Source organism: Lepisma saccharinum, chromosome 4, assembly GCF_977018435.1.
Source record: "Lepisma saccharinum chromosome 4, izLepSacc3.1, whole genome shotgun sequence".
Taxonomy (NCBI): Eukaryota; Metazoa; Arthropoda; class Insecta; order Zygentoma; family Lepismatidae; genus Lepisma; species Lepisma saccharinum.
This window is the reverse complement of record NC_139232.1, coordinates 26872448-26889302: the sequence shown is the minus strand read 5'-3', so window position 1 is coordinate 26889302 and position 16855 is coordinate 26872448. Positions and strand designations below refer to the sequence as shown.

The following is a 16855-nucleotide window of genomic DNA, read 5'->3' as shown; positions in this document are numbered from 1 at the left end:
GTTTCACACTTAACCTGGACGTCACAAAAAAACTGTGGGTGATGGAGAAAAACTACTTCCATACTATTTGAATTCAGTGCGAAAGGTTCTATTAGGATCAGCTATTTTCCTTCGTGTGCCAATGAAAAAAGTTCAATTTTGTTCCCCAGTGTTATCGAGGCAAGATGAAGAATGTTCTGTAACCCTGTTATTCATAATAGCATATATCCAAGGTGGGGTACAGGGAACTCTACCCCTCCCCCAGGAAACTTTTCTGTTTATACTAGATAAAATTAGGTTTTTGGCTTCTTGAATAATGTGATGAAAATTTAAAGAGAAAAATAATTATCGAGGCAACACGGAGAATGTTCTTGTTATTGTTAATAGCATGTATACAAGGTGAGGATCAGGGTGCTCGACCTCCCCCCTGGGAAATTTCTCAGTTTAAACTAGATAAAATTAGGTTTCTGGCTTCTTGAATAATGTGACGATAATTTAAGGAGATAAATAATTATGAAGGCAAAGCGGAGAATGTTCTGTAACCCTGTTGCTGATAAAATTGCACAAACATTTCTTGCACTTTCGGTGTGGTCGCAGCAAACTTGAGCACTATGTAAAAATTTGAAGTTGCACAACAAAGGTAGCACCACATGTAGGACGATTTATTGAATTTTTAATCTCTGGAAAGCTTGAGAGGGAATGTTCTTGAATAAGAGGAGAAGTCGAACAACTGGCAATATTAACGAATAGTTTTATCTGAGGAACATTCTAGAATATCATTTTGGGGAGCAACAGTAATTACTAACTTACTTTCAGCCATCCCATATTTAGGAACTAATTTAGTACAATGAATCTGAGGAGGATTTGCAGTAGATAATGCCACCTTAACCCGATTATTCGCCTTTCACTATTTACTACCCTTTATTTTAATATAAATACACACCTTCAATTTCCTGGTTGATCTGTACAACAGAATTGGTTAATGAGACTTCAGAAGTAAGTGTGACAGTTCAGTGATCAGTCAGTGTCCATTGGTAGCTTTATAAGATCTAGTGATTCAAAAACGTAAATGACTAAATACTGTAAAGTAACGAAGTGTACTATTATTTCCAGTTTGGGTCAATAGCTGAAGACATTGACGACAGCGGAACTTCTGGAGCTAGCTATCTATCTATCTATCTCTCTCTCCCTCTCTCTCCCCTCCCTCCCTCTCTCTCTCTCTCTCTCTCTCTCTCATATTTCAGCAGTACCAGGTATTGGAGCGGTTTATTAAAAAAACAAATAAGCTGCACAGATCAACTGAAAATGCTCCTCTACAACAAAATTGTTACTAGAAAACAAGTTCGAAATGCACATCGGCATTATTTATTTCACTGTTCTATTGGGAAATTTACAGTGCATTACCATGCAGTATATTAAGTTGAATTATTACAATATGTAGAACAATGCAATAACATTTCTACTGTAACAAAATTGTGAAAATGAAGCAAATCTGCTTTAGATATAATAGAATAGCATTATGGCATAACAGGGCCATAGCTAAAGGAGATGGGAGGAGGTGCACCATGGGTGATCGCGTATTCTGTGTGAACAGTTTGGCCACCTTGAAATTTAGAAATCAATGCACACCAGTGAATATGCCCAACATAATTGCCCACTCTGAAAATAATAGTTGCCATTTACTTTTAGAATCCTCACTATGACACTGTGACAGAAGTTTTATTTTACAACTGACATTAATCAATACTAATAATATGTTTATGTTGATTAAATCAGCTACAGTGAATAGTACCTTCATAGTCATTTCATTGGAACACCAAAATACCCATCTCTCGATACGGACTGTTTTCAATTTTCAAAAAGCCCCTGCACATAATTTTTAATCATCACTTAGTATCTTGTATTTCACATCACAGAAAACAAAAATTATATGCAATATCTGCTTCTAAACAATAATTAAAAACTTGATATGTTTTCATAAACATTAGGGTCTATCGAAAAAAGCTTTTTTTCGAAATGTTAAGGTGGCTAGTGCGGAAAAGTGGCCATTTGTGACCAAAAACACGTCTGGTTTTTTTTTCCGATTTTTTGGAGGTCGTTTAGGTGGCGCGCATCGACCTTGAAGTTTTGATAGTAATTTGGTTATGCAACACGCACAACAATTTCACAAAAATGTCACACCGGTGCGTACACCTTCATTAGGTAGTATGTGTGGTTTGGGATCAAGAAGGAATTATCGATAACTGACGGAGCCCGACACCTCTGGAATTTGATCCACTTGTCCCGATTTCTCCCACACCACTTGCGAGATCTGATTGATAGGGTCATTCAACAAAACGCATTCTTCGCCCATCCTTAAAATCTCCTGCTGGCTTTAATAACCGACCAAAACCCAGAAATAAGAAGTCTTGGTTGGCAAAGAATTAAGAAAGCAAGAGGATTGAAAAAAGGCAAAAGAATTCGCACTTTTGTTTTACCAACCATCAATTTTAATGCAGACCAATACTATGACATGGTTGATTGGGCTTCATGCTCCCTCTACGAGCCTCCGTTGACCAATAATATTACAAATGAAGAAGTAGATGACTACATTAAAAACAAAAAAAATAGCGGAAATTCAAGACTTCCCCTGCCACACCCAAGGAGTGGAGCGAGTTGTGAAAATTATCACAAAGGCTGCTTCTTCCATTTTCGGCGCCAGCGCACGTGATGGCTCCATCAAAGCAAAATTGGAATCTAGAGAACATATGCCAACATTTCGAACAAAAAGTGACTATAAAGTTCAAGGAGAAAACTAGAAGAAAATCTTGGCCTGCCCCTTAGTAAAATTATGTTTGGCAACATGGGTGGAGCTCGCAGTCCAACCACCTCCTCGTGGTGAGCTCTGGATTATTTTCAAAGCACAATAAGCTATGAAAATAAGCGAAGCGCTGGACAGTAATTGAGGGACTGTTAGCAATTAGAAAGCCAAAATATTTTATTTAGTCTTTTATATTGGAAAACTTTTGAATAAAACACAGTCGAAACCAATTGGAAACCATCAATAGAAAACATGGAGTTTATAGCCTCAAATTGACAATTTTTGACCAAAAGCATACGTAAACAGCATAGGAAACCACCCCTAAGGCAAGAATGTAACATATTTGTCATAAACAAAACAATAAACGACCATAATGCTGAAAAAAGACATGACATTTTTGTGAAATTGTTGTGTGTGTTGCATAACCAAATCACTATCAAAACTTCAAGGTCGATGCGTGGCACGTAAACGACCTCCAAAAAATCTGAAAAAAATCAGACGTGTTTTTGGTCACAAATGGCCACTTTTCCGCACTAGCCACCTTAACATTTCGAAAAAAAAGTTTTTTTTGATACACCCTAATAAACATACAAAAAGCAAGCAAGAAAACTGACAATAAAATTAATTTAATTGGTTGACAGTATTTTCATAGAACACTGTTAATTTACGTTTTCCAACCTTTTCTCTTTTTGCTTATTCAACATGCTTCTCTAGCCTCCCCATAGCTACAGCTCGATGCAATATGTAATTAAAATATTTCAAGTATATATATACGTACCTGGTATATTATCATTCCACTGCCAATAACCATCTCTTCCTCTCTTGAGAGAAAGCCATACAGTTACATTAAGATTATTTTCAGTTAATTCATACTGCAACGATATTGGTAGTAGATTAATTAGAGATGATTCATCACTCTGTGGAGAAAAATACAAATAAAATCTCTTAGTGATTAAAGAAGCACATTGATTTATTTCTTGCATGACTTGGAAATTATGATTTTTTTTCTTGAATTCCATTATTCAATTTGTGTTTATCAACAGCAGAACAAATTAAACATTTCACATAAAATATTGATATGCTTAGAATTCAGTATCCTTCTTGAATATAAGTGTTGCATCTTATTTTGAATAGCAAATAACAAATTTGTCATTTTACATATATTAAGATGATAATGCATTTGTCATTTGTTAATTAGCCATTACTGTAGGGAAACCACACTTATCCTTATAAGGTACTTTCTTAATAGACATTTTATGATAATAAATGCTTTGTCACCAATAAATAGGCATAAAGATCAGTTGGTATGATTACCAGTGGGAGATCTGATGAATTGAACATTCTAACATACAAACAACAAACACATGCACACTCTCACTCATTCTCTCTCTGTGTGTGTGTGTGTGTGTGTGCCACATTTAAGGACAAAGCATGTGGCAACATGACATATTTTCCATACTCATTGAGGCTCAGCACCAGTGTGCAGCAGCAATGGTGCATTCTACGTTGAAAATTCAAGCACATTATTGAACACAAGATTGAAAACACATGTATTTCCAATAACTTTCCCCTCTTTCCATTTTTTCCTATCTACACTAATAATGAAGTTGTTCTGTGAAATCCGGCTTTTTAATAATCATGTACCCCGTGTATGCTATATAGTGCCAAATAAGGGTAAATGTTTCAGAGTTAAGAATACTAAATTAACCTGCCCAGTAATGTGTAGCTAAGGATGTTCGCCTGAAATAAAGCCTTTGTTTCAGTACAGGAATTTTATGTTTGAAAAACTGAATTCAACTATTAAAACACCTTTTTGAGGGAGACGACCTGTCTTATAGGTTTTATTGGGTCAGCACGTTTAGTTTCATCTCAGCAGTTATCTGGCTACCAGTGGCGGCGATTAGGGGTTGCTCCCACACTATGCTAAACCTTATCTACCAAAGGAAAGTAAACTGCCTTTGCCCCCCCCCCCCCTTTCCCCAGTTTTGGAACCCAATTGCTACCACTGCTGGATACCTTTTCCACAGACCATGTTTGTTTCTTTAAGTAGGTCCCAAATTGTACACCGTTATCTCAAAATTTGGCACACAGAAGTTGTATTACATAGAAATTCCAGCAAAAAATGCAGACTTGACCAGGACTCTAACCCTGGTGTCTGGCATACCATGCCATTGCTACCAACTGAGCTACCAAGCCAGCTTTGGTTCTGCCTGATTTTTTGTTGTCACTGTCTTACCTGTGTGAAATTGCAATGGTGCAGTATGGTAGAAAACTGAATTTGAATCCTTCTCAAGCCTGTGCTCTTCTTAAAGGTTCGCATAACCACTTTTTGTAGATGCAAAAGAATCTAACACAGTTATTTTTAGTGGATTTTATTTTTTTTTATCTGCGACATTTCATCCTGTTTTCCCAGAACGTTTTCAAGATATACATACAACAACCCAACCAGGACGAAACATCGCAGATAAAATAAAATTAAAATCACTAAAAATAACAATGTTATATTATTTTGCATCTTGTCAAGCCAGAATTTCTATATTGTACACCATTAAGTCTTGATATTTACATTATTAGTAGTAGTGTCCTTTTTTCTTTTTGTAAATAATAGTAATTCAAACAACTAAATATACATTTACAAGCTGTCACAAAGTGTATGAAATGGTCACACACACACGGCAATGCTACACACATGCACACAATTAAAACTGTTGCAACTTACACGGAGAATCTGTTTGCCCACAAGGAAACCATTTCTCTTCCTGCAGCTCCTGAAGGCCTCCGTCCAAGTAGGACTTTGTTCCTCCAATTCCAAATGGCATTGAGAATCTTGCAAATCTGAAAATTCCTGTAGTTGGCTGCTAGTATCACGTTTAATTGTAGAAGCAAAGGAGGTGGTTGTTTCGCTTCTCTCTCTCTGGCTTGCTAAGTACTCTATTGTATACTGAATTGGTGGTGGAGGCCAAACAGAATCTTCCTGCAGCTGGTTGTTGATGTCTCGTTTAAGTGCTGAAGGCGATTCTTCACTTTTCTCTACAGAAGGTGGTTGCAGTGGTTTCACTGGGTACTTCGCATGGGGTGGCACCTTTGGAGGTGGTGGCTCTTTGGATTTTTTGCTTTTATTGCAGCATTCACATGTTGTGAGGCACCCAACAAGGACAACTATTACAAGCAGCAGCCTCCAACTGCGGACTGAGGAGGTCATGGCCTGAAAATAAATACATAGAAACTGATTTATTGTTATTTATTTATTGAGAAAACTTCAGATAGAGTCATTCTATGTTAAAATTGCCAATAATGAAAATACCAACACAAACAAAAATTAGTGAAAATAAATCTTAGATGGCATGATTTCCCAACATTTATTCTGCAAATGGCAGGATAGCGTAGTGTGAAGGAGTGATGTATTCTCCCATGTTACCTGGTTTACCAACCAACTTTTTTCATGTAAATAGAAATCGCTGGAAGTTGTCAAAATTCTGTTTTTGTTTTACTTGCATGCATGCATGCATTGGTGTTTTGTTTCTATTATGTCTACTTAATATTTAATAAATATATACAATAAATAAGAACTCTTGTGGTAAACCAGGCCAAATTTTCGGAATATATCACAGAACCTGAGGAATAGAAATAAAGTTTAATTTCTAGTCTTGGCTTTTCAGTAATTTCAGTCTTTATTCTTAGAAGAAGACCACAATATCAACCAGCACTAAGCCTTCATGGCAACAGGATTCCTGCCTGCAGAACAAGTCTGCTACCTGGGAGTCCTCTTCGACAGAAGCATGACCTTTGGAGATCACATCAAGAACCTTGCTGATAGAGGTAACAGAAATATCGGTCAACTTTATCTTATTACGTAGACTTTGGTGCTCACATTGAACAATAGTAAAGTAAAGTAAAAAATAAAATGCTCCCTGTGCTTTGCACCACGCCATGAAGGCATATAGGAGGTGTGGAGTTAGGGTCCCATACTTTCTTGATCACAGTCGAAAATGAAGCAGGTGGGGAGATGCTTAAGCAAATTATCCTAACTGGGGATGCTTTACACAAGTTTTCTTAACTGCATTCATCCCCCCAACCCATTTCGAGCACTGGACCAATGGAAAAATAAAGATTCCTTCTTCCCGTAATGAGGAAGTAAACTTGAACAAATGGCAGCTGCATTTGGAAGTTTGCAGCCAACAAGAACCCACATGTTTGTGGTGGTAAGAAACATAACCTCAGAGCCATGAAGGGTAAATAATGAATTCCTCATGCGGCAAGTAAATAGTCAAAGAAGTTACTGTGCAGTGTGTTTATCTCAAAACAACTGTGTCCACATGAGCAACTTGAGTAAAAGGATGCAAACACCTGCATGCACCAATGTGTGTGATGCTGTACTTGAAACCCAAAGTCACTAAGTTTCAGGCAGGAAAATATCAAAGAATTATGAAATGCTCTTGAGATTTTCTTCCTGTGGCAGAGCAAGTTAGAATTAATTATGAGGTAATCTGGTTTTGTTCATCCATGAAATGTTTTTATTACTTCTCTCAAGCTCAGAGATATGTTTAGCAAGAAATACAGACATTCTCTTCATTTTATGTAATATTTAATTCATTTCCTCTGTGGATGCAAGAGAAGAAAGCACAGACAAAAAAAGAAGACAGTTTGGTCTATGTATACAGCAATTGGTGACATCATAAATATAAAAGTAATAATCACAAATACATTTTCGAATTCAATAGGGAAAATGACACCCTCTCCAAAGTTTTGAAGCTTTCCTGGCGACAAATGAAAGAAAATATACTCTCGGACTATCAACCAGATGAGTTCTGGAAGGATTTTCTAAGCTTTCGAGAGATAATATCACTCTCATCTTCAGGGTAGAAAAGAAACCTGCAGAAGGTGCCTAAAAGTGTAGAAGAAATACTTAAACCCTGAAAATGAGAGAGATATTCTCTCTCGAAAGCTTGGAAATCCTTCAAGAACTCACCTGGTTGATAGCCAGATAGAATCTATTCACCCTCCCAACGTTATGGGAAATTGTAAGTAGAAGTTATGAAAACCGAAGTATTTCTTCCAATGTCACTGTTAAGAAATAAACAGGCCCTGAGGAAACTACCTAGTATATCATGAGGTTTTTATATAGCTTAGCTAAATTTTGAAAACTGAAAAAAGGGAGACTTGTATCTTGCATAAAAGTTTGCAGTAAAAATCGTCATTAATATTATGCAATGAGTATTAGTAATAGATTTGATATTATTGAAATCTTGGTTTGTTTCTTCTATGACTAGTAAGATTTATTTTTCCTTTATTTGAGATACATCAGATACCTAAGGGAAGAGTGAATGAGTAACTTAATTTATTGATTAGGGTTATATTAATTCAATAATGTGTTCATTCTCCCCATCCAAATTTTTTGTCAGCCCCTATGCAACTGCACACATTGCACACTCACAATGGCAACCTTGCTTTCTAGTAAGTGGTAACTGAATAACTGAATTAATTTTTGCCTCCAATAAAAATTTTGAACATTGTTTGTGAAGTAAAACATAATAATCTATCAACAAAACATCTTCTTACCAACTTATTTCTTAAACATATGTGTCAATAAGAATACATAAGGATAAGAATATTGGATATTTGGGAAACTCTCTACTGGAACTAGTAGAACACTGTTAGTTTACAAAGGTGGTTGACAAACACTCTCTTTTGCTATATTCATACCATACTCTCTAGGGGCAGCAGGGGTGCCCATCCCCCCTCCCAAGGTCCATGATACACTCCCCCCCAAAAGGTAGAACATCCCCCCCCATTTACGCCAAATTATTTACTAAAATTATTTTTGTCAGACAAAATTTGCAGAAAAATATAATACCAGAGGTGCAACCACGAATTTTTGCCTGGGGAGGGGGCAAGTACCAGGATAAACGTACCAATAATAATAATAATAATAATAATCGTTTATTTTAAGTGTTGAGCACAGTATGAAACCTAATACAGCACTAAGTCAAATACAAAAGTACAAAGTTACACGAATAAAATACATAAGCTGTAGAATAACATATCATAACAAGTTAGCATATTTACACTTCAAGTTACAGTTTTCAATGAGATCTATTATATCTCTGATACTAATAATTGTTTATTGTTATATAATATCTGCAATTAACTGTGTATTGTTCTAATAATAATAATGATCATATTTATTGAAGTGATGATAACGATTAAACAACCACTATGTTATACAAAATTTAAAAAAAATTGAATACATAATTATAAAATAAAACAGTGGATCCTACAATTTTATACATCAACATAAATTCAAATTGTAGGTTTCAACAAGATCAGCTACAAAACCTCTTGCCTTGTTTAGGCATGTGAGAATTGAGATATACCTATGTGAATATCTGGGAATTTTATAAGCTATATTATTCAAAAAGTATTCACTGTCAACTTGGAAATTTAATATCTTCTCTACAAAATTTAACCTTTTCATTTTTCTTCTTTCTTCTAAGGAAGACATATTCAACTGTGATAACCATTCAGAGTAATGTTGGTCATAGTAATTTTTTTTAAACTTTGTGCATAATAACCTGATAAAAAGTTTTTGAACTGATTCAACTTTTTGAAGGTGACTGGTTGCAGTCAAAAACCATAATTCATTCGCATATTCAAGAATAGGACGAACTATCGTTTTATACAGGAATATTAAGGTATTAATTTAAAAACTTTCCATGAGAAAAATATATAACCAAGCATTCTCTTTGCTCTTTTGCAAATTTCTGAAATGTGCACATCAAATCTGAGAGAGGAGTCTATTACTATTCCTAAGTCTTTATGACTGTCGCACACTTGGATTTTATTTTCATAAATAAAATAGTTGGAGACTATATAATGAACTTTCTTAGTACATCTTAAAACTTTACACTTTTTCAAGTTAATTTCTATTTCATTAATCTTGCACCAATATGTCATTCTATCGAGATCAGCCTGAAGTTGAGCGACATCATTATTTGTTAAAATACTCTTAAAAATTTTAATATCATCTGCATATAGTAAACATGTGCTAGATTTAAAACATAATGTAACATATAATAATAATAATAATAATAATAATAATAGCATTAATAATAGCCTTATTATTATTATTACTACTACCAGTAGTAGTAGTAGTAGTAGTAGTAGTATCAAAGACGTTATTATCCTCATAAATTACGCAAAAAGGGGGAAGTCTGTGCTAAAGCATTTGTTTGGAACAAATGATTTGAAATATTTTTTCAACACCGTCAATTTCACATTAGCTAATAATGAAAATCAAGCACACAAACTATTTTGAATGGTAGAAAATGAAGATAAATGCATTCCGAAGATACATGTGTAACTTTGAATGCAACATGGAGTGGCTACAGGGGGGCTAGGGGTGGCTGAAGCCCCCCAAACTAGTCTCAGCCCCCCTTTGAATTTTGAATTTGAATTTAAAATTGTGGGTGCGTCAGCACTAAGGCTATTTTGCACCCGTCACATTATACGGGGTCCAGCCCCTTATCGTTACAAATAACAACTCTAACGTTGCATAACTAAAATCATAAAATATTAAAATGTTCTGACTTTCGTTAAAAGCTGAGGCTGTAAAGGGGCACTCAGTACACATAAGGACAAAAGAACAGGACAATACAAACAAAATTATACTGGCCATAGGGCCAGTCGCCAGAGCCTCGTTAGTCTGCAGTCCAGGGTGTACTGACGTGGAAGTGAGGTTGACATTTGGGTGTACTATGTGGAAGGTCACCCCTTACACCCCTCTCAGCCCCCCCCTGTAGCCCCCTAGATTTTTGTAGTACGGTAGATGCATTTTGACCGAAAACTTAAAAAGTTAAATTTTCATTTTCCATTATCAAACTTCCATTGGAGCAAGTACAACGTTGAAGTAGATTTTCTAGATCGCTTAGATAGCAAGGTTAGTTTATTACAGTGTGTTTAAAAATCAAGGGGCTACTGATCATTTTGTACTAAGGAATTGGCCAATCATGAGTCGCCAAACTTGCTACGAAGTCTGCTGCCTGCCTGGTAGGTGGACGTACTCAGTGGATGTGAGATTGTTCTTTCATTGTTGTTACCATATATACAGCTAAATGTGGTCAATTATTAGCCTCTGTAAATCGAATCACTAAATTTCGGAAAAGGTCTAACATGTGTATAAATGATTTTTTATAAGTAGGACGACGTTCAAAATCTAAAGAAGCGTCATGTTTATTTTCTGTTCATTAGTTCCTCATTCGAGTAGCCTATTGACTATTGTGATGTTGTCTCATTGGTTCTTATCGTTGCAAATATTGAGGAGGAGAAATACCAAGTTCAAGAATCAAAGAATACACAAACTACCTAATTCTTAAATGCTAAGCATTGGAAAGATTAGAATTGGCTTCCCAGCCCGTATAGTCTAGCGATAAAATTGCTGCTTTGATATCAAAGGGTTCCGGGTTCGATCCCCGGTGGAGGTAACATTTCATTAAGTGGTTCGGATTCCTCTAGAAGGGTAATGGCAATGCAATGCCTTCGCCTTGTAATCAAGGTGTCCCGAGTTCGACACCCGGTGAAGGTACATTATACAGTAGTTCAGATCCCACTTTAAACTGTAGCTTCAGTCCTGATTAATCTATCTGTGCATAAAGTGAACTTCAAAAATAAATTCAATTCCATTAGAAGCTGTAGCTCTCGTCCCGATAAGCCTCTGTGCATATAATAAACCTTAATACAAATCCAATCAAGTAATGATTGCAATACGGTGCTAAGATCAGCACACTATGGCAATTTTATTACTCGCAGTCCTAGTCCTACATGTTAATTAATTTTAATTTGTGAGGTTAGAAAATTATTTCTGCAGTACCACCATACTGGCCAAACTTATTCCGTGCAAGAGAATTAATCTTTGAAGCACATCTAAAACTATTGATCCAATTCTGATCAGTATTTATGCATAATACATTCTGAAATAAAATTATAATCTTCAGCAGTTATTTTCGCTAATCAAAATGCTCAGTGTAAGAGTTGCAACTATATTCGTTTCTTTTATGTTCATATATTTATCTCCTAGTGGAGGTGAATTTGTAGTGAAAATATTTTTGTTCCTTGAAAGTGGCATCTCTTAAGTGGATGGTATTTCTAGCATCCTCCTCATTTTTAGCCCTAACTTCTGAATTCCAGTCGTTGAACAAGAAGACGTAAGACGTTTCACCATGAAAGAACAAATGGTATAATTAACATGATTTATATTCAAGGGTGATGCCTACTTTATTAAGTTAGTGCCTGCCGCTTTTCTGAAGCACGAAAAACTACAATCTTTCGCCGCTACCTACTGGTGTGATTTTGACAGTTTACAGATATGGCACACTATCAGGCAGAAATTATCTAAAATAAAGATCCTTCATTAGCTGCTTGCAATGTTTGAAACATTCAAAAGTGCTTTTACGAACTTTGTGTTATTGAAATGTGCATATCCCCCTCAACGACTGCTTGCTCCAAATCTAGTGTTACCTTCGAATTGGTAACGAGAGGTTGAGTGCTCTATCATGTGAAAGAGCTTGCTTGTCTAGAGCCTCCCCAATGGTGCAGTAAAGTGCGCGTCAAATCTCCTGCATATGGCCTTGAAAGGCTGAACAGCACCAGCGAATCACAGACGTGCGGCGTTGCCTAGTTCCGTGCTCTCCGTGACAAGGCGTTTCGCTCAAACACACTGTCTCTTTTCCGTGTAAGACATGGCACCGCTGCAGTGCGCTGCTATTGGCCATCGCCATATGCAGGAGATTTGATGCGCACTCTAGTTGCGTCACCACCTTGTATTCAAGGGGTCCCGGGTTCGATACCCGGTGGAGGCACATAGTGTTTCAGATCCTACTTTAAACTGTAGGTCCAGTACCGATTAGCCTATATGCAGTGGCGTCGCGTGCGGTTCGCATACGAGTGTTCACAGTAATGTTTTTGTACTGAATGCAGATTTACTCCTCTCCCTTGTAACAATCTTCAAAAGGAAAAAAATAAGAATAACAGTTCATATATATTTTCAACAATTTCTCCCCAAAACCACGCTATATTTGAAGTAATACGAGAAGGACCTAGGAGAAATTGCCCCTCTCCCCCTTAAAATCTTCCAGGTTTAGCGAATTTTCGCTAAAGTTTGCAACTATGTAGCACAGACATTGTCCCACTAGACGTGCCTTGTATATGCTGCAATCTGGTGCCGAATGTAAGAAGTATTGCCGCTTGTATCAATGTTGGCACAGCGAAGTGAACACTTCGGGGTATAGTGGCCAACAGCCCCTTAGCTGTCAGCTCTATGCAACACGCGCAGCAATTATGTTCAACGAACTCCGTGGAACACCGTAGCAGTCAGTGTTACCAACTATCTAGAAAAGTTATCAGTCGTGAAAGAGTCGTGTCAGAGTAAATTGTGTGTATATACTCGTACATCATAGTATTTTTTCGAATAAATATACGTATGTGTGTGTGTGTGCGTTTAATATGTATGTCATTTAAGACATACATGAGCGTTCACGTGCTCATGCGAACATTATCAGGCGACGCGCCTGCCTATATGTGCATAAAGTGCACTTAAAATTCAATATAATAAAAGGAACTTGCAAAATCTTTGGATTTAAACAAGCTTGTAAGGCTCATGAAAACAGATTTATCTTAACGTAGAATTTTGCTGTGGTTATTTTCTTATTTGATCAAAAAATACTCACACTTTTTACATAGAAAGAGTGTTACGTGTGGTATTTATACGTATATCCAGCGACTTGATAATAAGTGTAGTTTTATGGTGTATTTTGTTTACTGTTCATATGAATAGTAATTATTCTCTCGATAATGGCTTACAAAAAGAAACAATACAATTATTGCATTTTTTTTTTATAAAAGATTTATTCGTGCCCATGGAACAAAATGCCACATAACATCTCACGTGATTTATCTTTGGATCTGACTGTAAAACATGTCACTGGTAAAATTATACCCTAGTAAAGTATTACTTAAATACCTTTAAGCCGATATTAGTTAGCCCCCGAGAATTTGACTCCAAAATCTGTAGCCCCCCACTTTTTTTAGGCTGGCGCCGTCCCTGAGCGACATGTTGACAAATCAATCAATCAATCAATGATGTCATTATGTAGGTATTAGATAAATAAATATCTACAATAAATAGAAAATACATATGGAACAAGCTAACACTAAATTGTGTACGTATTCAAAAATCATTCAATACAAATATACAACTCATATTATTTAAATACATTATATTACAGAAAACAAGTAGAATGCGAGCAAAGCAAGAAAATTTTTAGATCCAATTTTTGCAATTGAAAAAATATAGATTTAATAAGGCGCAAATAATTTCACTGGACGCCATGGCATGCCGACTCCCACCGCCTCTAGTTACAGCTCTGAACTTGACGAAAATGAGAAAAGCAGATAATGCAGGTGCCCTTGGCCGTCAATGTTTGTCCCCCCTTGCTACCCTAGAATTGACTTCCGTCGAAGGTGGGGGGGTGGGGAGGCAATGACACCCTGTGGTTGCGTCACTGTATAATACAGACATATTTAAGCAATATATGTTTACTTTAGATACTTTAGACTCACTGTCATTGTTAGTCAACCTTATTCTGCACCAGTGTTTGGAAGTAACTAGTTACAAGCAACAGTTACTTTTTTTGAGAAAATGTAACTGTAACTTTTAAAAGTGAGTAACTGTAACTCAGTTACTTTTTTACGATAGAAGTAACGTTCTAACAGTTACTTTTACAGTTACTTTGACAGTTACTTTGCGACACTTAAATTGTTATGTAAGTGTCATAAATTATTGGTGATTTTGGACTCAAAGTGAGCCGGAATTTAGTTTCTGCTGTGATATAAAAGCCCATTCTTTGATACTTTAATTCTTGCAAACAATAGATGAAGAGGAAAAGAGAAAGTTGTTGTACTAAATTTATATCCTGGCAGTGGTCTAGGAGGAGAATTCCTTCCTATTGGTGACAGTTTGCAAATTGTCGGTTGTGTGCAGTGAAGTGTATCTTGTTTCTGTAGTTTGTTCCTCTGTGACCTTATAACTTCCCCTTTCTGTAAGCAGCTTCCGATAGTTTTTTCTTTGCTATAATATCAGATTAAGCTGAAAAGGGACGTACTGCATATTTCAGTGTTTTACGAAATAATTCAACGATACTTGTAGTATGAAGGAAACTGAAGAAGACGAGATCTAGCAAATGCGCATATGAATGGAAAACAATGTCATTGTTTCCACGTGATTTAATTTATCTCAGTTCCTGATAATTTAAAAATGGAAGTAAAAATACTTCCGGTTAGAATTCGCTTATTTATGATTATTCACCATTTCTGGACGTTTTGAAAAAAGTAATCTATTTTGGTAAGTGCTATTCCTTTAAGATTTAAACGAGAACCCATTTTCTTGAAATAACAGATATGACAGATCTCACCATTATTATTGATACAACAGTGAATTACAACACTCAAGTGGAAAACGAAAGAATCAGGAAGACCCTAACGATCAGTCTCGCTTGTTTATGTAATCTTCTCAGAGAGAGAACTGAAGGGGTAAGTTTAAAATTCCATTTTCACCTTCATTGATAACGCACAATTATAGACTACTACCATGGCCATAGGCAGGAAAAATTTTTTTTTGGGGGGGGGGGGGGTTCACTCATAATTGTTCCCATGTGCGTCGCAAGAAATTTGAATAATAGAAATTATAACAATAATAATTATTAAATAATAGTAATTAAAATTTCATAATAAACTAATTTATTCCAAATGTATTATTATTATTGCTGTCCTTATATCCTTGAGGAGACTCTTCTACTATCAGAAGTGTGAATATGCAGGACAACTGTTTTTATTATTATTGTAAGTTTTATGCAGTTGGAATTCACAGTTATTATTTTTTTTTTATTATATTTTAGATACCTTCAGGAAAAGCTTAAAAGTAAGAGAAATTTTAGTCCTATAGTTTATGTTGTTTGACCATTCACAAAACTTACTTTTTGGAATTTTGAAAACTGTGGAACCAGTTATTCTTTGGATTAAATGGTAAAGCATACCCTGGTGCCTGTATTGTAACCTCAATTTTTCGATCTAACGCTGTTTTTCTTTTGTTATTCTGTTCGAATACTAACTAACTGGACTTTATTTCCATTATTAACAATAAAACTAACAAATGTTCTGCTATTTTGTAACTTGCAGTAAACGATATCAATTCGGGGGGAGGGGTTCTATGGACCAGTTCGATCTCACTTTTCGACGCTCATATGGTTCCTATGCTTACCAAATAGCATTAAACCGTATAAAACCAAACCACTATGCACGATACAAGTTTGTGATTTATAGGACCGTTGGGTGAAGGATAGTGAACGTAACGTGCTACGAAGCTGGATATCTTGGGTTTGAACTATTATCAAGGGGGTTTAAACCCATATCGAACAGGGAATTAAAAAGTTGGAATGGGAATTTTGGAAAAAAATAAAACATTCAAATGCTGACCAAGGCAGATTTATTGTATAAAAAAATATACACTAAAAACTAAATGTTTCCATCCTCTAACAGGGTGTTCTTCAAACAAAGATTCACAATAAATTGAAAGAGATCTTTGTTTAGCTTATATATTTTTATAAACAATAAATTTGCCTTGGTCAGCATTTGAATGTTTTATTAACGTGGAAACAAGTCTTAACAGTGTTATCATTGGGAAGTTTGGGACAATCACAAGGGAATTTTCAGTATGATCCAGGAACAGCACTGGAAAGAGGACAGCAGAAGTGAAAATGGAAGGGTTGCAGGTGAGCTGCAAGAATTAAACCAGTTTCCCTAAAATTTCAGAATTCAAAAGGTTTGAAAATTCTAGCTCGATCATTTCAGCATTGTGTCCCTGTTGTATTTTTGTGAAACTGCGAATAATTTTTTGATAATGTATAACACATTTTGGTTTTTGAACTTCCATTAATCCAACATGCCAGAAGTTTCTGGGGGGGGGGGTTTGAACCCTAAGAACCCCCCCCCTAAATACGACCATGGCTACTACATTATATTTTTTAT

General features: G+C 35.9%; 1 protein-coding gene across 1 annotated transcript in view; it reads right to left on the bottom strand.

The window, feature by feature from the left end:
- Positions 1-16855, bottom strand: part of LOC145986397 (uncharacterized) — a 194616-nt gene that overhangs the window by 21771 nt on the left and 155990 nt on the right. Inside the window, exons 2-3 of the mRNA XM_083120366.1 lie at positions 5499-5984; positions 3558-3696 (exon numbers count right to left, since the gene is read on the bottom strand). Of these exons, the coding sequence (XP_082976492.1) occupies positions 3558-3696; positions 5499-5981 (622 nt within the window). The 5' untranslated portion in view covers positions 5982-5984. The remainder of the gene's footprint in view (positions 1-3557; positions 3697-5498; positions 5985-16855) is intronic.